Raw genomic sequence first — 24,194 nt, 5'->3', positions numbered from 1 at the left:
GCTGCTGCTTAAAGCCTGTGCGTGCCCTTGAGACCAGGGAGACTCTTCACTCCTGGGCAGGGTACCTAGCGATGGACATGGATGACTGAGGGTAGCTGGGGCAGATCAGTGGGACCCCATTTCCCTCTTGCCCAGAGGACTTCAAGTTTCTAGCTCCTCCATGGATAGTGTCCCTCCCCCTCAGCCATGCCATAGGTTCTGATCTGGCTCCTGTCCCGGAGGAGCTGTGTCCTTCTGCATGCACGGTACATGTTCAGATCTCCCAGGGATGGCTACCCCATGTACAAGCACTGAGATGCTGAGTCAGTACACCTGAGAGCCTAGATGGCTACTAAAACCTAACGGGTGGGTAGCAGATGCAGCGTGGATACGTTGGACAAAGAACAATGTGGGATTTTATCATACTACTCATAACAGCACTGAACTAGAAACATTGTTCATGTTTAGAATTTTCCATTTAATATTTTTGGCTCTTAGTTGACCAGATATAGCTGAAACCAAGGATAAAGGGACACTGGTGAGAAGGAGGTGGTGAGAACAGGTGGTAGTACTTGTGGATGAAGTGGTTGGCTTGAACTCTAGATACATGGGAAAGTTGTGTTTGACTCTTGAGTGCCCTCCTCACTAATTCTGTGACTTAGGACAAATGATGTGACCTCCCTCACTTTCCCCAGCTCTAACATGGGGATGATAATAACTCCTGCTTAGGACAGCACTCTGACTGTGTAGGATCAGTCACCCACAGTGGGTCTTTCAAAAACCTGGCTGCTGAGCTGGAGAGCTGGCTCAGTGAGTAAAAGTGCTTTTTGTGTGAGTGTGAGAACCCGAGTTCAAATCCCCAGAGCACACATAAAATTGAGCATGGCAGTGTACGCCTATCATCTCAGCTCTCCTATGGCAAGATAGGAGGTGGAATCAGGAGGACCTCCAAAGCTCATGGGCCACATGGCCTGGTGTATACAGCCGAGAATAATAACAGAAAGAGATCCTGTCTCAAAGGGGGTAAGAGACAAGGACTGACATGTTCTCTGACTTCCATACATGCACCTCAGCATATACCCACCCCCTCCAAATAGGCACACATACACAAGTGCACACCCAAAGACTGGAAACCCCATGACTGTTCAAAAAGCAGGAATTAAAAAAAAAAAGGATGTAATGGCTGTTACAGTTACTAATGGAATTTTTCAAAGGTAAATGTTATAAATAATTCCCATTTTGCAGACAAGAAAAGGGTAAAGAGCTCAAGTGAGTCAGCTATTGTGGTTGGAGCCAGGTAACCTGTAGGCCGAACGGTACTACTTTTTATCCTGGTGTCAGAGGTTCATGTGACTGACCTGGATCTTGATGGAGGTCTTCAGGAGATGGCAATGTGCAGGGTCTGAGAAGAATGGGAATGCTCCCAAACATGCTTCTCAGCGTCAGGGGGGCTGAAGCCTTCAAGGAAGCACAGGTGGATGGTGAATGGCAAGTGCCCCTGTGGAACAGGACACCTTGGTTGGTCTCTGGAAGCTGGCAGAGCTCCCTTTCATATGGATCAGATGACCAGGATGAGGGCGGTAGGCTTGGAGTGCATATAGGGGCTGGGTATTGTGCCTGGGAAGCTGGGGCCTGGCAGGTTTCTGAGCAGGAAGGTGCACCCTTCCCTCAACTGAGAGCACTGTAGATGAAGACAGGATGTAAGCCAAGGTGCGTGGCTCTGTCTGCTGAGCACCCTATTGGCATTCCTAGGCTAAGGCTTTGGGAGAGCCCAGGATCGGAGTGAGGTTCGAGCCTATAGGGTCCTTGTTGCTCAGGTGCAGCTCCTGGACTGAGGAACAAATATTTGGGAAAGGGGAAGGGCAGGTTGGGAGTACTCGGGAGTCTTAGGATGCATGGACAGTATCAGTCACCCACTCTGGAGGGTCCAATTTGACCAGGGATCACCTGTGAGTGTGGCATTGAGGGAGGTGGGGCCATTTTGTCTATGTATTAGATCTTCTGGCTTTCTTGTGTGTGTTGTGGCTTTTGGCTCATCCCAAAGCTTTTCAGCTCTTCTGAACATTGTGCATCTGGAGGGGTGTCAGCCAGGCAGACCACTCTTAGGCACCATAGCCAAGAGAGCTGCCACTCACCCAGCTAGAGAGCAGGGGCAGTAACTCTCCTGAGGCAAGATTGCACTGCATACGGAGTTGCATGTACTCATACCCAACCTATGGCTCTTGAGAGGTGGCCTCAAAGTCCAACTTGGGGAAATAGTTTCTCCCTGGCTCCCTGATATTCCATAGCTCTGGAGCTGATGTCAGTCCAGGGGCTTCTTAGCAGGATTCCTAGAACAAAGTGATGTGCAGCTCCCATAGTATGGCATCCCTTGCCTCTCTGCCGGGCACTTTAGTTATCTGGATGGAAAGATAACTAAATCTTGCTGCTGGCCTCCAGGTGTCCCTTATTCGTGGCCAGTCATTTGGCAAGCACTGCTGATTGCTTCCTGGGGACAAGCTGATACCTAGGGATGAGCCTGGTGGTAACTCCAGAGACAATAGCATGTCCAGATCCTGCCCTGTGAAGGGATCTCTAAAGCAGGCTTCAAATGACAGGTAGAAGGGGCTGGTGCCCTGAGCCTACCAGAGGTTTGGATAGGAAGTCTAGGCTATCCAGCCTTTCCAGAAAAGGGGCCCAGTTTCCAGCAGAGGCCACCAGCTACTTCCCTAGGGATTGACCTGGTCAGAATATGGCGTAAGTGGTGGAAGCTAGGCAAGATGGATTGTGCCCCCACATCCTGGTGCAGGGCCACCCAATAGACCTTGCTGACCCTGGGTCACTCTGCTACTTCTGTCCAGCGGGCCAGGAAGAAAATCATTATAGAAGGGCAGCTTCTAGGGTAGGGAAGTGCCCCTTGGGAGCTGGGGGTGAGGAGACTGGCTTGACCTCTAGTCAATAGGGTCTCCTGTGAGAGGAGGAGAGAGAGAGGACAGGGATGCTGTGCCTACTTTCGGGGGAGGGGACAGGACTAAGCTGACTCCAGGAATCATTCCAGAAAGGTCAATGGCTCCAAGTGTGGGGTCTTCCTGAAAAATACCCTCTAGGTGTGGGCGCCCCTGGATGTCAGGGTGGGAGGAGAGGCAGTCCCTGGTGCTGTGGCTTGGCCATCGTGGTTGGTGGAAATGGAAAGAGACACATAGTGGCTGCAGAATGGACATTTGTGAACCTCAATTTCTGCTTAGCTGAGCTTCACTTGGAGTCTTGTTAAAAGTTCTGACGTTTGCTCAGAAGATGTGGAAGGAACTGCTGTGTTACCCTTTGTATTTAGTCTTCATAGCAACCCCCAAGGTAGGTACTGTCTACATCATGTTCATTGTGAAGAAACTGAGTCACAGAGCCTCGTAGTTAGGGCTGAAACCGATACTTGGGCTGCCAGGGTCCAGAGAGCTCTAGCAATGGTTGGGTGAGCATTGCTTTTCTGGGAATGGGGTCTTGCACGCTAGCATTGTGCTAGACTTGGTGGGTTCACAGAACAAACCTGTAATTCTAACCATTACCCCGGGACATCTTGCTATAATTCTAACCCATGCTTTAGGACTTGTTAAGACGGGATGGGCCATGCATCTAACTAGCAGGTACAGGTGAATATAACTTAATTCTTAATGGCATGGCAGGACTTTATCTCTTCACTCATTCATTTACTCATTTGTTGAACAAGTGCTTGGGTGTCTGTGCTGGGGCTGCAGGGCCAGTAGCACAGGAGAGAGAGAACTCTGGCTTTCATGGTGCCGCCAGTGTAGTCGGAGCAGAAAGACAAAGACTGAGTAGGTAGATGGTATGTTGAGTCACACAAGCTAGAAAGACTCTCATAGCAGAGTGGAGGCATGGAGACTGGCGGGGGGAGGGCAATCCCAGGAGGCCTGTTTGAGGTGACGTCTGGGCAGAGACCTGAGAGAAACGAGTGCAAAGAACTGAGAAAGCTTGAGAGCAGCAGTGAGAGCGTGTGCCAAGGGCCTGAGGTTGGTGTGTGCTAAGTACGAGGAAGGTTCCAAAGACTTTAAAGGTAAGGTGGCTGGCATGGAGGAGGAGAAAAGCATCAGGGGCTGCCGCTCGGGTCTAGAAGCCTCAATAAGGACCTCTGAGTGTGAGGAAGCCCTGAGGAGTGTGGACAGGGAGGATTCTATGGGAGGGCTTTGTTTGGTGGAGGATGGGTTATTAGCAGAGCAAACATGGACGAGGCTGAGGAGGAGATGGGTGCATACTGTTCAGGCAAGGGGCTGTATTCTTGAAGAGGTATGGGAGCAGTGAGTGTGGGTGCAGCCTAAGAAGGCTTCCTGGAGGGTGTGGCTGATGAACTAAATGGCAAGAGGTCCGCAAAATTACCGTGGGGGATATAAATTGGAAGACGATACAAGTAGTGAGCTGGGACATGGGCCAGTACCGTGGAGTGAGTGGGAGGGTCCCTGTGGAGATCCAGGAGAAGCGGCATGCTGGAGGCTGGCCCAGTGGCCAGTATTTGAGACTGCTCGTCCTATCCCTTCCCTGCCATGTGTCCCTCCGACTTCTCCCCAAAGCCCTGTGGACATTAGTTCTCTTCCTAGTTGCTCAGGCCCTCCTCATAGTTCCAGATGCCATTGGGATAGGGGCCTCTGTACTAAAAGGAGATCGGAGGCAGAGCAGCCTGAGTGCCGAGGTCACAGAAGACCTCGTGCCGGCGAGTGGGAAGATCTATATACCCAGGCCTGACTCTCAGCTTTATTATCTCCCAGGTGCCTCAGTTACCTTGTCTGTGAAATGGGGCCTGGCCAGAGGTGGTATAGAGGAGAGACATGGCTGACTCACCATTTCTCCTCCCCTTGCGTAGGTGTTGGCAGCCGAGGAGAACGTGGACTTCCGCATCCATGTGGAGAACCAGACGCGGGCTCGCGATGATGTGAGTCGGAAGCAGCTGCGCTTATATCAGCTCTACAGCAGGACCAGTGGAAAGCACATTCAAGTCTTGGGCCGTAGGATCAGTGCCCGTGGCGAGGACGGGGACAAGTATGGTATGTGCCAGACCCTGCCCATACCCCTTGTCCATACTCTTCCCAGCCCTGGAGAGTCCTCGTTCAAATCCTGGCTCTGTATTGGGCTGAATGCATGGTCTTGGACCTAGTGCTAGCCCTCCTGGACCTCAGTTTCTCAGTCTATAAAATGGGGACTCATTAGTGAGTCCTTAAGACACTCACTGATGTGAATAAAAAGTGCCCCCTTTCATGGTGGCTTGGGTGGGAATGCCCAAATGTCAGTGGCTACTTCCTGTACCATAGCTCCCTCCCTCCCAGGTTCAGCTGCCCTGAGGGATGGAAGCCTCTGGTCATGCACTATGGATGCTCTAGTGGCCATGGAAGTCATCTTCATGGATGCGTATGGGAGTATGCCTCTGTGTGTATGCAAATGTGCATGTGTGTGTTTAAGCTTGACCTTGTACACCCGCAAGACATGGGTCCTCACAATAACTTGGGCCATGGACCCTTTGACCTTCTCTTGGTCCTGGAACAGCCCAGTTCTCCTGGAGGAGCGGTGCTGAGGGACACTTATAGCCTTCCTCTGCTGCAGAAGTCAGAAGAGGGACACTGGGCCTTTTTCTCTTCCTAAGCTCCCAGCCCACGAAAGCCCAGGGCAGTGAGCAGAGCAGACATAACTCCACCTCCTCAGCGCTTTGGAGAGGATTCAGCCAAGATAGATGCTGGGCAAACACTGAACATGCAGATATTTTATTTAAAATTGCTAGACAGGGCCGGGTGGTAGTGGTGAATGTCTTTAATCCCAATACTTGGGAGGCAGAGGCAGGCGGATCTCCAAGTTCGAGGCCAGCCTGGTCTACAGAGTGAGTTCCAGGACAGACAGGACTACACAGAGAAACCCTGTCTTGGGGTGGGGGTCAGGGGAGAGAAAGCAAAGTAAAACAAAACACCAAACCACTTCTTTAAAATTGCTAGACAGGAAAGGCCCGGGGCTGCCAGGAAGCTTCTTTCTGGTCCTCACCCATCTCTGGGATGCACTGGTTCGGTCCTCAGCGTACTGCTTCCTTGGGCCCAGGTTCTAGAGGTAGTGGCTGGGGGCAGGGTCCTGCATGTGTGCCGAGCCTGCCAGCTTCGCCTGTCTGGGATGGTGCCCTACCGGCCCCTGCCCGTTGCCATCAGGACATGACAAGAAGACGAATAATTTCTTGGACCTTTTATCTTGGACACCATTTATTTTCCCACAGCCCCAGGGCAGGACTGACCTCATGGTAGGGCCCTGAGTGAGGCAGCTGCACCGTGCTGGGGGCTGGGCCAGGCTGGGCAGCATGGGCTGGGTCCCGGCCCGGCACCTCCAGGCCAGCTGCCTCCTCCGCTTCCTGCACAGTTATTCTTTCGGGCTCCTCTCCTTTTCCCCCCTTCTTCCTGTTTCATGCCCCTTTCCCTCTTTGTTTGGGTCCATCTCTGCTCCTCCCTCCCCAAGGTCTTCCTCTGTCCTTCCTTGCTCTGACCACAGCGTCCCTCCACGCAGGTTTCAGGCCCTCTGGCTCTTGTGGGGGGCACCCCCAGATGCTGGGCTGTGCAGGGCAGACCCAGGTGGTAGTTTTCCCTGGGATCTTCTGCCCAGTGCTGCCAGGGAAGGGGCAGCTGGCTGGCCAGGCGGGAGGAGGTGCCCTCCTGGGGTGTCCCCGGAGCTCGCTCTGGCCCCTCCAGGCTGGAGAGTACAAGGGGGGGTCAGACGCTGGTTGAGCCATCTGTCCACACCCTGGGAAGGGAGGCAGGGGCTGGGGAGGGAGAGGAGCCCAAAGTGGCCCACACTCTCTGCAGACCGATAGTCTCTGCCTCGACTGGGCCACTCTGTTTCCTCCACCCAGCGCTTTGCCTTCTCTGTCCCCGTTTCTCATCTGTATGGTGCCGTTAACACGCACGTGGCTCTCTGAGGGAGGGGTCTAGTCAAGATATCCTCGCTGATTCGTGGGTGTCCGGGTGTGGTCTGAGCTGCTGCCACTCTGACCGGCACCCAGGTGGTGCTGATGGAACCCCGCTTTGATTCTAGAACCGGCCTGGCTTGCTGCTCTCCTTGGCCTTCAATCCTCCTTCTCAAGGAACATGTTTACATGCTCTTCCAACCCCCCCCCCCCCCAACACCCAGGGCAGCATGGGGCCTTGTGGGCTGTCGCTGTTCCATTTGAATGTCCCATTAGAAACGCAGATGAGGCTGGGAGACCCCATCTGTGAGCCCTGGGAGAGACAGTGAGACAATAGGGCCCACTGAGGCTTCCAATCTAGATGATCAATACAAATATTATTGGGAGGGTGATTTATGTGACCACGCAAGGCAGGAGGATGGGCCGCTTCTCTGCATCAGGAGCTGCCTTGCTGGGGGAGGGGCAGCAGGATGCAAGGGCACTTGAGAACCTGCTCTGTCTTCTCCGGGCTGGGTCGGGCCACCAGAGTCTTGTGATACCCACTTGGCTTCACGGCCTTGTGTCATCTGCTGAACCAGATGAAGTATAGCAGATGGCAAATGGACGCTTGCCATCCTCAGCTTCGGGTCTGTCGTCCAGGGCCTGGCCTCTGTACTGGGTCCTCTCATCTTGCTGCTTCTTTGTACTTCCTAGTACTTTCTAGAAGGTGGTTTGAGCCACGAGCAAAGTTCTTCTGGACCAGCCATGGCTGAGGCTGCAGGCCCCTGTTCTTATGGTTCCCTAGTCTCTGAGTCTGACCCCTCGGTCCATTTTTCTGTCCACCAGTCCGAAATGCCACTCTGTTGTTCAAAGACTCATGTCACTTAGAACCTAAGTCCTTGGGTCTGCCAGAGGCCTGGGATGGTTCTGCTCGTGAGACACCCCGTCCCTCCATAATCTCAGGCAGCATCACCTCTCCTTGAGGACTGGGCTACACCAGGCATGGTACCTTGGTCAGGCCAAGCACATTTCATCTAAAGGCCTAGGATGCTCTCCACCCACACATTCCTGAGACCCGCCCCCTCATCTCTGCCCTCTCATTGGGGACCCCATCTCTGCCCTTCTACTGGTGTCCTTTTCTCTTATGGTCCGGCATCTTGTTATATGCTTCCTCACTCTGTCTCTCAGGAGACATTCTCGGCACTCATAGCCAGCCACAGAGAGGTGATCGGGATTGCCCGAGTGCAGGAACCCCTCCAGTGTGTACCTAAGACTGAGGACAAGGTAGTCACCCCAGGACCTCAGGGCAAAAAGCTTCTTCCACACTCAGGATGCCCGGGCCCAGTGCTCAGGCAAGCCCTTCTCCTTTCCTCCCATCTGTTTTTTGTCTTGAGAATACAAAGATGAGCAGACATGGCTTCCCCTAGGGGCCCGCTCCTCTGGCATGGGGTCTTTGCATCTCAGCTTAAGCCTCCCATTCTCGGCCTTGCCTCTGTCCCCAGGGAGCAGTGGCCACCCACGCCTTGTGGATCCCACGTTGAAAGGGCCGTGTTAGCGCTACAGCCAGGATCCAATATAGTTTCTGATCAATCCTATTGATTTTTTTTCTTTCCCTCTTCCTTTCTGGTGGCCTGCAAACCTCCCCAGGGACTTGTAGAGAAGGGGAACTCTGGGCACCTGAGCATGCGTATGTAACAGCAACCGAGTAACGGCTGCAGAAGACAGCTTTTCAGCTAGCCCACCTTCGGAGGAAAGGGAGAGCTGACTGGTGGCCCTTTGGTGCTTTTGGTGGCAAGGACATGTCTTCATGGGAGGGCACTGTCTAGAGAGACCAACAGCTCTGTAGTGTGGGAATGTGTCAGTCGGTCCCTCATGCACACGGATCTGCCCAGCCTCTCCCCAGTGTGTGTGTGTGTGTGTGTGTGTGTGTGTGTGCGCGCGCGCGCGCAATAGGTCCTGGGGGATTTCCCTGGACAGGGAAGTACAGGGAGATCTAACCCATCCTGGCTTTCTTCCCTGGATTGCCTCTCACCGAAGCAGGCTCCCAAGCCTTTCTGTCTCCATTGCCTTTGTATCCCCTACCATTTCCCACCCTTTAAACCCAGAGTCTAAAAAAGCAGAGGCCCCGAATTGCTTTTGGGAAGGCCCGCTGGGGACCTACACTTCAGTGTCCATCTGTCCATCAGGACCTTTCTTGCTGTTTGAGGTCCGTCCTGTTTGCCCAAGCTCTGCCCATGCAGCTCAGGTCCAATCCCTGCCTGTCACCGTGAGCTCTGGAGTTGCAGTCTGTCCTCATGTTTCCACCTTTCAGTGTGTCTCTGGGCAAGCGGCTCAGCGGCTCTGCGGGGTTCTCCATGTGTGAACTGCTATCACGGTCCCTGCCTCACATTCCATGTTCTGACTCCCAGCCCACTCGGGTGATACACACGATAGGTACTGCCTGTTGTTATCAGTCTCTCGTACTTTTGAGATCAGGCGGGCCTTGAACCTGTGATCTTCCTGCCTCAGCTTCCCAGTCTGGCTACGGGTGCCATGTTTTTTCTCCAGGCATATCAGAGAAGCAGAGGGAAAAAGACAGTGGGCTGCTTCATAGAAAGAGCTTTTGTCTGCCCTTCGCCCTGCCTTCTTGGAGGGCTTGGGGAATCCTCCTCTTCTGTCTATGGCCTGAGTTTAGCCCCGAGTGCTCCCATGTTGACTCCAGGTGTCCTCTGAAGGTGATCTGGGGACTCCTCCCCTTTCAAGGTCATCTGCATGGGAAGCTGGGAAAAGGATGAGTCACCCCTGAATTCTGTCTCAGGAAAGCAAGGCCGGAGGAAGGAGCCCCACTGCTCCAGCCAGGGCTCATTCACCTGGGAAAAGGTCTGAGAGGGGGGAGGGGGTGAGCAGGCTAAGACCAGGACTCTGGGGCTGGCCTGCTGGGGATTGCTTTAGCCTCACTGTGAGCGCTGTGGGAACCCAGTTTCTACACCTGTGGGGCGGGGACAGTGACAGCAGTGCTGACGTCATAGGGAGGGTGCAGGGGGAAAATGAGATAGTGACCCAGAGCATCACACGCCTGACACAAGCGTGCGCTTCTGTCTTTTTCTAGAGGGGCTGATGCAGAGGAGGCCTCAGAGTGACTTTTCCCTGACCCACATACTTCCTTTGACACACAGCAAGGGAGTTTTCCCTGTCCCCGTGGCTGGGGATGTGTGGGTAGGAGTCTAGAGTTCTAACAAGGCATGGACAGTGTGGGGAGTCACAGCAGGAGAACTAGAGTGACAAGGACATTGAATCAGAGGCTGATTAAACTTATCATCGCCAGCTCTGTGACGTGTCGCTTCACCAAACTGAATCTTCCTTGAGCTCTGAATCATGCCCGTCATCACCTACATCCCGAGGCTGTCCATGAACTTAAAGTAATTTAATCAGTGGCCATTTACTATGAGCCAGGCCTGGGCTGGGCGCTACCAGTGGGGAGTAAGGACAGCTGTCCTGTCTTCCTGGGGCTTACCCTGCTGGTGAGGAAGGACAAGGTAACAAATTGTGTTAACTTGCTATTATTATAATAAAATATCTGAGGTGGTCAAGTTAAAAAGAAGTAAGGTTTATTTTGGCTCAGGTTTGGAGGCTCAGTCCATGATTGGCTAGCCTCTTGTTCCTGGGCCTGTGGCAAGTCAGAATGTTATGGCTTGAGTGTGTAGAAGAGGAGGCTTACCTCCTGATGGCCGGGAAGCGGAAAGAGAGACAAGAAGGGGTGTGTTACCTAACTTCCTCCTCTGGACCTCACATCTGAAAGGACCTAGTAATGCTGTAAGCAGGCAACTTAGCCTCCCACACATGGGCTTTGGAGGGAACATTTAAGATTGAAACAATATCAATAAACAGTTGTAGAGTGCTGGAATACACTGCAGAGTTGGCTCAGCTGTTTAGAGCAATTGGCTGCTCTTCCAGAGGACCCAGGTTCAGTCCCCGGCACCCACATGGTAGTTCACAGCTGTCTGTTCTAGTTCCAGGGGACCTGACACTCTCACAACAACACAATAATACTGTACAGAAAACAAACAAACAAACAAGAAAACAAAAAAAAAATAGAGTGGCATGGGAATCGGTGCGTGCTGGGTTGGGGAGGATGGTGCTGATATCAGACAGTTACAGTCAGGGAAGGTGTCTTTCTTAGTAACTCTTTTAGTTGGTAAAGAGACACCACGACCAAGGCAGCTCCTCTACAATAAAGCATTTAGCTGGGGGCTTGCTTATGGTTTCAGAGTTTTAGTCGGTGATCAGCACGGAAGTAGGCATGGCAGCCATGGTGCTGGAGAAGTAGTTGAGAGTTTTATCTTGATCTGAAGGTAGGGGTGGGGGGATGGGAGAGAGAGAGAGAGAGTGCGTGTGTCTCTGAGAGACTGGGCCTGGCATGGGCTTTTGAAACCTCAAAGTCCACCCTCCAGTGACACACTTCCTCCAACAGGGCCACACCTACTCTAACAAGGCCACGCCTGCAATCCTTCTAATCCTTTCAGGTAGTGCCACTTCCTGAAGAGTAATCATTCAAACGTAGGTGCCTATGGGGGCCATTCTTATTCAAACCACAGCATCTCTAAGGAGATGCTGTTTGGCCACCTGGAGGGATGAGACTCAACCATGGGAAGGTTTGGGCAAAGCAACCTCCAGGGAGACGAGCAAGCACAAAGGTCCCACTGCAGGAACTAAGTGTGTCAGAGAGATAGCAAGGGAGCCAATGTGCTTGGGAGGCCGGGAAGGACAGACAACAGGGGCCCGATGATGTGGGTCCCCGTGAAGAGCTTGCGTTTTCTCTAAGCTGCTTATGAATCCTGGGAGGTTTTTCAACAGGGAAGAGATGTAATCTTTTTTTTTTTTTTGGTGTGTGTGTGTGTGTGTGTGTGTGTGTGTGTGTGTGTGTGTGTGTGTATAGAGGTCAACTTCATATGTCTTCCCTCAGTCGCTCTCTATCTTTAATTTTGAGAAATGGTCTCTCACTGAACCTGGAGATCACAGATTGGCTTAGATTGGCTTAGACCGTTTGGCCCGTGAGCTTTGTGAATCTTCCCATCTCTGCTTCCCTAGCACTAGGGTTACAGATGTTCTCCACCGTGCCCAGCTCTGACATGGGTTGTTGGGGATCCAAACTCAGGTACTCATGCTGCATGCCAGGTACTTTACCGACCGAAGCACCTTCTTAGCCCCATCAGTATTTTAAAAGGACACTTCCAGCTGATGTGTGGAAGGAATCCCGGGTGAGAGTGGCAGAGGGAGGTGGCCGTTGAGCTGGACGGGCTGGTGGGGGAGGGGGTGGCAAGATAATGTCATCCCCCAGGCCAGCTGCAGGCCCTGCCAACGAAACTGAGCCAAGATGAGGCTTCTGCTCCTGAGAGCTGCATCTTTGGAGCTCGGCTGTCAGAAGCGGGTGGAGGATGAGGAGGACCAGGAAGGCTCTGGAGCAAACCAAGCTTGGGTGGAGTGTCTGTTCCTCTTTCTCTCCTGCTGCTGCTGCTGCTGCTGCTGCTGCTCTGTTACTCCCCAAAGACTTTACATAATTCTGGCCCGACTCCCGCCTCATTATGTCATTCTCTGAGTGGAGTCTAGGTCACTCCACTGCATGCTGTGGTCAGGGTGGGTAGGAAGAACAGACTGCTAGTGGCTAGCTCAGACCCTGCCTGGGCTGGATGGGGGTGGCTTGGCCTGTGGAGCGTGGAGTTGAACTGAAGCCCTAGTCTCTCTACCCCAGGCCCTTTGGATGTCCCCACCCACCCTGGGGATACGGTGGGATGGGGGGATGGCCAGGTTCCTTGCTGCTGAGAGGTGGCGCAATGTTGGGAGTGGCTTTCAGAGGCAGCCAACCCTGCCGTTGGTCCTCCCGCTGGGCTGTTGCAGGGCACCTCACTCCTTACCCTGGGAAAAGAGGACGAGGGCCCCTTACTTCATGTGGATGTGGGGGGAGCTTTAATTGTATCCTATGGAAGCAGATCTTGTCCATGGAGGAATGGGGGTGAGGATGGGCCCTATCCCCAATGCTTCTCTCATCAATGACAGACTCCCTATTCCCAGGTGAGTCTGCTCTTCTCCTAAGCTTGACTCCACGGCTCTAGAGAGAAATAGAAGGGGGCCGAACTCCACCCCCTTGCACCAGGGAGGAAACTGAGGCTCAGAGTGGGGTATGGTGATCCGCTCAGGGTTCAAGTCATACAGTGTGGGATGGCACCAGACCGGTGGCCATTGTCAGAGGCCCTCTCTGGTGTGGGGTGCCTGTGCCTGGAGAAGGCTGAGTAGGTTCAGAGCAGGAGCAGGGGCAGGGCCTCTGGAAGCAGGCTCCCTTCCACCCGCATGTGAGCATGTGGGTTTGGCCACTGGGCGCTCTTTTCTTCCAGGAAAGGTTAAACTTTGTAGCTTTTTAGGAAACTTAAAATGAAGGTTAGTGAGTTCCCCCTCTGGCCCTCTAGAAGGAGGCACTCTCATGCTACAGGCCCCCCAGGCTCTGTTGAGGGTCAGGACAATTCTCCCCCAGTTCACTGGTGAAGACCCTGTGGTCCAAGGCCACACAGAGGTCAAGTAGAGCCTGGGGGTCAAGTCCATGTTTAGGCATGCCAGACTCTTGCCTTCTCTACACACATGCAGTCCCCACTGAAGCTTCTAGAACTTTCTCACTATGGGAGGCCTGAGTTCTACCAGGAGATGGTAGAGCAGCCTGGGGAGCTACCGTGAATTTCCCGAGCGAGTGAGTGGCAAGAAGGACAAGGGGTTTGAATGAGGGCACGCAGCGTACATAAGGCTAGTTCACGTTCCCAACTCAGTGTTTACTGGGGGGGGGGGGGGGGAGACGCGGAAAGAGGAATGTGCCCCACCTTGCTCCCAGAATTACAAAATTCTTGTTAGGTCTTTAAATTTTATGTAAATTCTTTTTTTAAGGTGGGAATCATATTTTAATTAGAAGTGGTGTCAAAGGAGGGCTAGATTAATTATGGAAACCCCAAGTTCCAGGTGGTTTCAATTTTCACAGCAGGGCACCAGGGCCTATATTTGTAAATGTTTTTTATTAAAATCATACCTAGTGTATTTTAGAGGCACCGAGGTACACTCCTTGTGGCTCCGTAGATACTGTACTCAGGAATTTGGGCCTGTGATTGTGGAGAAGCAAGTCCCTTGTCACTGAAATGAAACTTTTGTAGCTGAGGGAGGGGCAGGTGCTGGAAGTGAAGGGTCACAGCCAAAGAAAACAGCCATGGGGGAGGGGAGTGGTAATGGAGAAGGTCATGGGGGTTCAAGACCAGAGAGGAGTGAGAGCCCACCCCAGGTCACACTGAATCCTACAGGGGGAATGTGGACTGGCTAGCAGGAAGGTCACTGATGCCTTTGTCTGCCAGGGGTTTCGGGGAGCAGTGTGGATACCTCCATCCTGACCCTGAGGCATGGGTGGGCTCCGGTCCTGGGGATGGGGGAGGGGGGGAGACTTGGGTCCTGACCAGACCTCTGTGGTCTTGAAAGAAAGTTAGTTACCCATCAGTCAGGAGGAGGGAGATTCTGAACATAGACTCTTTCCCAGGGGTGCAGCACCTTCACCTCTGTGTCTTCCTGTGTCAAGTGGCCAGGTCAAAGGTGCCAAAACTGCATTAGTAGGGAGGCCAGATGTTTGCCCTTGGGGAAAAGGACATCTGACCTAACTTTTGAAGGAAACAGCATGAGGTCCCGACGGCTCTGTGTGTGTGTGTATGTGTGTGTGTGTGTGTGTGTGTGTGTGTGTGTGTGTGTGTGTGTGTGTTCCTTTGGTTACTTCTCTGGGTATTCTGTGTGACTGTTGGTCCCACTTTGAGGAGTGGGCTTGAGGGGCTAAGAGGTGTGTGAGGGGGAAAGGCCACAGACAGAACTCCTCTCAGACTGGATCATGGGGGAAATAGGAGCAATTTCTCTCCCCCTGTCCCAGAGTCAGGGTGTTCTCATGGGACCTACCAGAATCCTCTTCCATGCTTGACTTTGGGGAAGTGAGGGGCCAGGGGTAAGGTCAGGGAGCATGTCACTGGGTCTTTAGACTATACCATTGCCTCTGGTTAAAAAGCTTGTCTTATTCTCCTTCTGCCTTTCGAAGCCCAGCTCCTAGTGGAGACAGATACCTTCGGGAGTCAAGTCCGGATCAAGGGCAAGGAGACCGAGTTCTACCTGTGCATGAACCGAAAAGGCAAGCTCGTGGGGAAGGTGAGTGCTGAAATCCTGGGTGCTTGGGAGTCCATTCAGCCAGCTTTGGAGAACTGGCAAAGTATATGCAGGGTCCTGTTAGCCCTACCTGGAACACAGGTCTGGTAAATATACGTGGATGAGGGAGATCAGCACCTGACAGCATCTCTCTTCCAGGCATCGAGGTTTTTTGTTTTCGTGCCTGCAGCAGCCAGGTTGAGATATTTATGGCTGCCACTTGGTGCCACAGAGCCCTGGACTCTGCTGGAGAAGGATGTGGAGTTCTGGCTTGTTCTATAGGGAGGAACCCCTGGGGCAGCCAGCTCCTGTGCTCGTGGCGTCTGGGAACAGGGAACCTGCAGCCCATGGGCTGTGACTGCAGGGATCAGCTTAACTATCCTCAGGGGTTGGCAGCAGCCGCAGTCTCCAGAAAGTCACTCAGAGCTGGGGCCCACGGTTCCATCAGTTCAGGAAGATTTTGTTACTTTGGACAGACCAGAGAGCTGCAAATGTCGAATTAGTGTTTCTGTGTGTGGTGTGTGTGTGCGCCAGAGAGAGAGAGAGAGACAGAGAGAGAGAGAGAGAGAGAGAGAGAGAGAGAGAGAGAGAGACAGAGACAGAGAGACAGAGAGAGACAGAGAGACAGAGAGAGAGAGAGAGAGAGAGAGAGAGAGAGAGAGAGAGAGAGAGAGAGAGAATACACCCACTTGCCGGGCTTGGATGCTCTCTGAAGTCTGCCCTTCATCTCTCTTCTTTATATTCTCATGTGCTTGTTTGTGAGGGTCATGGGCTTGTTTCTCCCAAAGGTTCAAGAGGAAGATGTCACCCATAGAAGCTCTATAGTGAAGTCACCTCTCTGTCCTCTGCTCTCTTGAGGGACTCTCCCTGCTTCTAAACTGAACTGAAGGTGGAATCTGTCTGGACAGGTGGTGTGGAAGATGGGCCTCTGCTTAGGAACAAGGTCCTGGGGAAATTGCTTCCACTATACCTTCTCGGCATAAGCGGGGAGTGGTCAGTCTTGTTGAAGTAATTTTTGTTTTTTTGAGCCTTTTGTTCTTCCCTCTGTCCCTTTATCCCTGGGTGGAGGACCAAGGAATTGACACATGAGTAATGACCACTTTCTCTAATTGAACGCCTACTGTCTCACAGACATCAGGCAAAAAAAAATACTTGCAGATGATTTTGGCAGGTTGGCATCACGACCATTCCCATTTCACAGGTGGGAAAGCTGAGAGCTGGCCACATTCCTGAGCACTGATCCCAAACTCCCATACTAGCGCTAGGCGGGATTCAAAGCCGGGTTTGGAAGGGAAAGATTCCAGCCACACACCCATACCAACCCAAGCTGCAAAATAATAGTAATCCGAAGAGCACTGGGATGCCGAGGAGTGGTTTCAATTAGTGATTCACTTTCCGCCGCCTTCGCAGGCCGGCCGGCAAGGGGGTCCCTCAGCGGCTGGGGCGGCGGGCAGGGGCGGGTGCCATGTCCCCTGGCCCAGCCCGTCCCGTCTTGGCCAGCAGTTTCCTGCGGCGGCGGCCCAGCCCCGCGTCAGGCGCTTTGTTCTGTTGCCCGCCTGGGCCTCCTCCCAGACCAACCTGCTCTGGGTTTGAGCCTCGGTTTTCCCCTTTGCTCCCCCTGTGCCCAGCGTCTGCGCTGCCCGGTGCCGCCTCCCTGCCTGCGCTCTTCCCGGCATCCTGACCCCCAGGAGTGCCATCATGGGGTCAGGAGAACGACAGGTCCCCTCGGGCTGGAGCCCTGCCGCCTCCCGCCGGCTGGCCGCTGAGTCACTGCTTCCACAGGAGCCGGCTCCGATTTCCTGCCCCCTTGCCCTCTCTCCCGTCATTAATATTGGTGACGGTTCAGCTGGCTCAAGGCACAGCAGCGAAGTGGGCCGGGTCCCCTGTCTCCACCTCTGCGCCCTCCTAGCTCAACAGCCTCTACCACCCTTCTGGGCCCAGGGGCTTGCTGGCCCCCCTATCCACCTGTGCTGGGTGGGGTGGGAATCAGCTTTGGGTAGGCTGTCGATGGCAGGCTCCCTGCTCACTCAGGCTGGGTCCTGCGGGGGAGAGTCCCCTCTTTAATGGCTGGGTGTGTCTCCTCCTTACAGTCTCAGCGCTTTCCAGATATTGTCGCCCCCAAACTTCATTGCCTTGCTTGGGAAGTTTCAGGCCTCCTTGGAGCCTTCCCCTCCTCCCCTAGACCAGCTTAGGGCTCATTCAGCTCGGCCTCTCATATTCCTGGAAACCTATGCTCCAGGCTCTCTGAACTGCTCACACCCATTCCCTGGATGTAGATTTAGGGCTCCGTGCTTGAGCCTTCCCAGCCCTATCCTGGTCTCTCCATGGACTCTTCATGGACATCTCTAGATGTCCCTGGCCCCTAGTTAGCTCACGGTCTGCCCACAGCTATGCCTCCTCTCGCTCACCTGGATGTCACTCCTTGCCCTCACTCATTCAGGTCTGCATTCTCCTTCAGGCTGGGAGCTCATGCAGAGCCTGGGGGGTGGGGGTGGGGTACCAGCACAACTCAGAAGCAGGGATATTGGCTCTTGCTTTCTGAGATGACTCAATCTGCTGCAAGAATGATGCCTACCAGACCAGGGAGCCTGGTGTCCTGGCCCACTAGGTGTCCTGGCCCACTGAACCTTGGAGCCTTGTCTGTAAGGGGGGACTCATGTAGACATTTAAGCAGGCTCTTCCTCCTTCCCCTTTCAAATACAGGCTTATTTTACTCTATTTTTTTGAGACATGGTCTCCTCCCTCGAGGGCTGTACTGGAACTCTGGAATTCCCTATGTAGCTAAGGATGACCATGGACATCTGATCCTCCTGCCTCTACCTTCTGAGTGCAGAGATTAGAGGCATGCATAACTACCCCGATTCATGTGGTGCTGAGAATGCACCCTGAGTTCTGTGCCTGTCAGGTAGGCACTATATGGACTGAGCTACACCCCCAGCCTGAAGCTGGCTTTGGCATCACTGCCAAACCCCTGGGCCCTCTGGCCTCTGCTGCATTGGAGTGCCTGAGCAGGATGCTTTCCTCTTTCCTGTGGGTTATAGGTATCAGCCCTTGCACATCTCTGGCCAGAGCAGGGGTCATGCATTGAGCCCTGAAAACAGCTATTTCAGATGCACTAGCCATTGGCTGGAGTCATTCCCTCTGTCTGTCTCGGAGCCCTGCATGCTCTGGTAGCCTGCTCCCAGCCACCCCTCTGAACCTATCCACTTGGCCAGAAGGTAGCATAGCCCAGAAAGAATTGCTGAGCATCTCCTATCATGTACTAATCAGAATCCCCCCTCTCCACCTGTCCTTTTGGGAGTAACAGAGCCTCAGAGTCTTTCAGGGCAGGGGATTAAGGCCACTTTGGTTGTAAGTCACTGAAAAATTCAATGTTTTCAGCAGAAGGGGATTTTTCCTCCCTCATAGATCTAAAATCTCTTGGTGTTAGGTGAGGTGTGATTTAGTGATGTTATCAGGATACAGGTCACATAGAAGGACTATGACTCTCATTGGAAATAAGGGGGTGGGAAGTGGAGTTGGAGGAGAAGGCTGATCTCTACTAACTTTCCAAGGCTCTGAGGTTACACTCGAAAAGCTGATGCCCCTGTTTGCCTTAGCCAGCAGAGTCCGAAGTTCTGAGCTGCAGCCCAAGCTTTGATTTTTTTTAAAGTAATTTATTTATTTTTTTTTAATGTCAATGTAAGTGACTTATGGTCATAGAAGGGGTCAGAAACAGAGGCAATGGTCAAGCTCAGGTGCAGCCTGCTGTTAGCCTCTTGGCCTTTCTGGCTGAGTCCATGGTGGAGAATCTGTGCTCATCATTGGCTCCTACTAGTTCCCAAGAGCCCCTCTGTGCCCATGTGGTGTTGGGACCAAGCCAGAGCCCAGCTTCCCAGCCCTCTGAACATAGAAAACATAGACATGTACTGAGCCTACATGCCTGATCTGTGCTAGACCAACATCTCACTTTGTGCCCACGTTTTACTATGTGCCCGTGGTGGCTCTGTGAGAGGTGAGGAGCTCTGGTGGCCATCACTCACTCTGCCTCTTCTCCTCTCCCCATGGACTTCTCCAGAACTGGACATGAGACCAGGATGTTAGGGGGCGTTGTCAAGTGCCATGACCTTGGGCAAGCAAGCCCCTTGGCCTCTTTGAGCTGTTCCCTTTCTCGAGGCCGAGTCAATCTCAATGACTAAAGAGAGCGAAATGACATAATGGATGTGGGAATGTCTGGCCTGTGGTCAGCAATCAATAAATACTGAATGAATGAGTAGGGAGACCAAGTGGGCCAGGAGAAGGCTCAAGCCCTCAGCTTGCTCTGTCTCCTTGAACAGTGAGCGAGTCCTTCTGGAAGGACATCTGAGAGGCACTGTGAGGGATTCAGAAGGTAGGTTCTCTTTTTTTTCAGGCTCGCTCTTGTGTCACCCACTTACTCCATCCGTCTTGGTAGGCTCTCATTTGTTTGACCACAAACCCCGTCTTGGGCTAAGGCCTGTGCTCAGCTCCTAGAGTAAGTCAGAAGCAATCCTGGTCTCAGGGAGCTCTTGGACTATGGAGGAGGCAGGTAGATAGATGCAGAGTAGAGTACTCTGTTGGAGCATGGGGTAGGAGAGAGAGGTGGGTACCCGGGGACTTCCAAAGATAGAGTGTGTGAACTAGTAGAATTCTAAGTGCAGATGCTCAGTACATGTCTAAATTTACTTCAAAGGACTGGGAAGCTGGGCTCTGGGCTGGTTCCAGCACCCCAGGACACAGAGGGGCTAGGGAACCAGTGGCGGAGCCTATCATGAGCACAGATTCTCCACCATGGACTTGGCAAGAAAGGCTAAGCGGCTAACAGTAGGCTGCACCTTTGTTAGACCGGTGCCTCTTGAGGGAAGTGGAGACGCTGCCTAGAGAGTGAAGCAGCAATCAAGGGGTGCTTCCCACAGGAGGTAATTATAGAGCTGAGCTTTGAAGGACAGAGAACCAGGACGGTGTTGTCTAGCTCTTGTTCCCGTTGCTTTGACTTGGGTGAAGATCACATAAAGAGTTGGAAGAGGAGCTTCTAGACCTTTCCACAAGAGACCTAGAGCCAAGAAGAGATCACTGGCCTCAGCCGGCCTTACACACGTTTTTCTGCGTTCCTTTATAATAGTCTTACTACTATCTCTGCCCAGGTTGTCCTCTGGGTATCGTGTGTGTCTTGAACCTGCCCTCGGTCTGTTCTGAAGCTGGCTTAAAAGACAGCATTTCCCAGAGAGTTTCTCTACCCAGCCTTTCTGCAGAGTTCGGCACTCTGTCTGCAGGGACTAGGTTTGCCCTCCTCTCAAAGGTGAATGTCCTGGAAGCTCCGGCCAGTTTTCCACTTCAAACAAAAGGCTGGAACCCTCACCTCAGTCTCCACACACAGCCAGACCGCTGGGCTTCCAACTTGGCTGGGCGGCCGTCCGGAACGAGGAGTGGGCCCGGCCTAAATTTGGAGATGTTAGCTGGAAACTTGTGCTGCTAAGTCAGCGCGTCCAACTTTGTGTTTCCCATTGTCTCCCATGAGCCATTGCTGCTCCAGGAGGAGGCCCCAAGGTCTCCCCAGCGTGGGTTGTTCAGGGTAGTCCCAGCAGAGCCACCTGCCCTTTTAACTTGAGGTATTTGTAAGGTTGAAACGAGGCAGCCGTTTTACCAGCCTGAAAGGAAATCCTGCTGGGTAGCAGTGCCAGAATGAAGAAACCACGAAGCCCTGGTCACTACACTTGGGCTGTGGACCCAGCTGCATCTGCAGGTCACGTGACCTCACCACCACGTGGGCCAACGGTGTCTCATTTCCTTTAACTCAGCTGATGGTTTAGTCCATCATTTGTAAGAGAAATGGGTCCTGGCAGGTCTGCACAAAATCTGCCGTGAAGTCAGCCGTTCAACTCTTCTGCGATACAGTTCAACACACTCTGTACTCAGTGTGGGATGTGGCACACTTTACTACTTGGTATGAAGCAAGCTAGGAACCATCCAAAAATAAGATGTAGCATGGCCAAACTCCACAGGCTGCGTCAGGGGGTCCTGGGGTCTCAGGTTCCTGAATAGATGTTCCTAAGTCTTGAGAGACTAGATATGCAGGGCAGAGAGCACTGACCTTGGAGCCAAAAGCCAAATGAACCCTAGCACATCCGGTGACCTCAGGGTGGCCAAGTCCTCCTCCAAACCTCAGAATCCAGGCAAAAGAGTACAGTGACTTCTGCATCATAGAGACAGGCGAGGAATGGCACTTGTAAATGAGGCTGACGCACAGGGAGACTCTCCAGGTTGGCTCTGCTGGGACTACCCTGAACAAAAGACGGTGGGGAGACCTTGCGGAGGCCTCCTCCTGGGGCAGCAATGGCTCATGGGAGCGAGTGGGAAACACAAAGTTGGACGGGCTGATTTAGCAGCACAGGTTTCTTCTCTGTGTGTTTTGTTTTGGGCACTGGGGGTTGGACTCACATAGTACACTGATTGGTGGGCTTGGGTCACATGTCTGGGAAGGGGTTCCTATTTGATTGGCTAGATCTAGGTCTGTTGCTCAAGTAGGGATGATGTGGAGCCTGTGAGGAAGGATCTTAAGGATGGTGTGGACTTCTGCAAGACAATGGAACTCTGCTCCCTGCGTGGAGGACTGAGCAAGCTGGGAGGGCCTATAACAAAGAACTATTTGCATCTAAGGAAGCAAAGATTAGCCCCTTTCTGCTGTGGTGTCCCAGCTTCAGCCACATCCCAGCGCCCACTCGGAGCTTCGGAGCTTCGTGCCTCCAATGTCTTTTCCCTTTATTTTCTCCTGCAGGCAAAGGCTTCCTGCCGGGCTTTAGTCAGGCTCCCGAATCTTCTCCTAGGCCCATCCTTACAGTGCTTGTGAAGTCTAGTTTTAAGCAGAGCCCTCCTTGGTATCTGATCACCTGCCATGTCCACAAGGCATGTGTGCTCCTGCCTGTCTTCAACTCCTTCCCCTGGCGAAACTACACTTGCTGGTGCTGTGAGGCTGGGAGCTGAGTGAAGCCTCTCTAGACCTGGGGGGACCCGGGTGCAATGGGCCCCGGTGCCCACTCCCATCACTGTGGCTGTGTGTAAAGTCCGCTGTAGCATACTTATTGGGGGATTATTGACTCTCCTTTCTTTGACGCTCCTTGTCTTTCTCCTGCAGCCTGATGGTACTAGCAAGGAGTGCGTGTTCATCGAGAAGGTTCTGGAAAATAACTACACAGCCCTGATGTCAGCCAAGTACTCAGGCTGGTACGTGGGCTTCACCAAGAAGGGGAGGCCTCGCAAGGGTCCCAAGACCCGGGAGAACCAGCAAGATGTGCACTTCATGAAGCGTTACCCCAAGGGACAGGCTGAGCTGCAGAAGCCCTTCAAGTACACCACGGTCACCAAGCGGTCCCGGCGGATCCGCCCCACTCACCCCGGCTAAGTCCGGCCACACTCACCCCTAGAGAACTACATCAGAGGAATATTTTTACACGAAAAATAAGGAAGAATCTCTATTTTTGTACATTGTGTTTAAAAGAAGACAAAAACTGAACCTAAAGTCTTGGGGGAGGGGAGGGGTGATAGGATTCTACCGTTGACCTGAACCCCATGACAAAGGACTCCCGAAAGGGGACTGCTGTCAACCCACAGGTGCTTGCCTCTCTCTGGGGGGTGACAACTCAAAACTCATCCCCAGAGGAGGACTTGAATGAGAAAACGGCGAGAAACCAAAGTCCTTTCCCCAAAGGTTCTGAAAGCAAAACAAAAACAAAAACAAAAAACAGAAAGGAAAAAAAAAAAAAAAAAAGGAAAGTAGTGCCCCTCCCCTCCCCACCCCTCTCCCTGCCCTAGACTCCAACAAGAATCGCTCTCTGGTTTGCAGTCATTTATTTATTGTCCACTGCAAGCTGTCCCGCGACACCGCGCAGGGAAGGCGCCCCTGAGAATTCTCCGCGCCTCGACCTTCCGACGACAGACGCCTCGTCCAATCATGGTGGCCTGCCTTGCCCGCAGTTCTGGAGGATGCTGCTATGGACCTTCCGTGACTCACGTGACCTAGTACACCAATGATAAGGGAATATTTTAAAACCAGCTATATTATATATATTATATATATAAGCTATTTATTTCACCTCTCTGTATATTGCAGTTTCATGAACCAAGTATTACTGCCTCAACAATTAAAAACGACCCACAAATTATTTAAAAAAAACCCGTGAGGAGTGTGGTGGCTGGGGACCAGGCTCTGGCGGGGCAGTCTCTGTGTGCTTTTTCCTCTTGGTCTTTGTGCTGAGGTCTGGGCCACGAGCATTCATTTGCTACCATGGCTGTGTGCTGGGGCCACTGTTCTAGGCACTGAACAGGCAACCTCAGAGCACATGGGAATCTGTTTCAGATTCAGAGAAATCAGTGTCCTTGATGCAGGGTTGGACTCAAATCATTTGTTCATAGGCATTGACATGGCCTCTAGTCTGGTCTGGGCTCTGGGGATTTACCCCAGCCCACAGGGAACTTCACCTTTAGTAATTCAGATTCATTGCTTCATTGATGTGTGTGTATCCATTTTTCCTTGATTAACTATTTTTGCTAAGTGTTGGGAATCCATCAAAGAACAGTTTATGAATCCCACAGTGTTTGGTCAAGCTCAGGCTGGATTCTGAGGTCAGTTCCATCCTTGGAGTTTCTCTCCTACGTGTGAGTCTGGCTTCGGTCGGTGGCTTGGAGGACCTGCTCTTCCAGGTGATCCCAGGGCTGGAAGCAGACTCCAGGGAGCACTTTTCTTGAGGCCTGAGTGAGCCACATCCTTCCCTCCTGCTGCCCCCAGTCCAAGCCTTATCCTTGGAAAACCAGCTCTGGAAGGTGGGAGGGGACCCCCAGGCCCCTTGTCATCCTCCTCCTTTGAAACTTACTCCTGCAGAGACTGGCCAGAGGGTCCTGTGTGGGGCAGGGATTGGGGAGAGAAGTCTTCTGGCCAGGGAAGGCCTTGGGGGGCTTCTGAAAAGTTGCCCTGGACTCTGGACAAGCAAATCTGCATTGTGACCTGCCCACCACCCTCACCCCTTCCTCACCCCAGCTCCTGCCTCTTGGTTTGCCCGCCTGCCAGGTACAGCCTGTGTCCTTGAAACTTTGTGAGGCCCTCTAGGTGCCCAGTGGGGTGGGAAGTTCTGTGATTGTTCCGTTTGTA

General features: G+C 52.8%; 1 protein-coding gene across 1 annotated transcript in view; it reads left to right on the top strand.

Moving 5' to 3' along the window:
• Fgf18 (fibroblast growth factor 18) overlaps positions 1–23,216 on the top strand; it is a 31,148-nt gene extending 7,932 nt beyond the window's left edge. Inside the window, exons 3-5 of the mRNA XM_052759004.1 lie at positions 4,826–5,006; positions 14,952–15,058; positions 22,185–23,216. Of these exons, the coding sequence (XP_052614964.1) occupies positions 4,826–5,006; positions 14,952–15,058; positions 22,185–22,451 (555 nt within the window). The 3' untranslated portion in view covers positions 22,452–23,216. The remainder of the gene's footprint in view (positions 1–4,825; positions 5,007–14,951; positions 15,059–22,184) is intronic.
• The last annotated feature ends 978 nt before the right edge of the window (positions 23,217–24,194 follow it).

This window comes from Peromyscus californicus, unplaced genomic scaffold (assembly GCF_007827085.1).
Source record: "Peromyscus californicus insignis strain IS unplaced genomic scaffold, ASM782708v3 Scaffold_3__1_contigs__length_106647218, whole genome shotgun sequence".
In the NCBI taxonomy this organism is placed as follows: Eukaryota; Metazoa; Chordata; class Mammalia; order Rodentia; family Cricetidae; genus Peromyscus; species Peromyscus californicus.
Note: the sequence above shows the minus strand (reverse complement) of the source record. Positions and strands in the feature narration are given on the sequence as shown.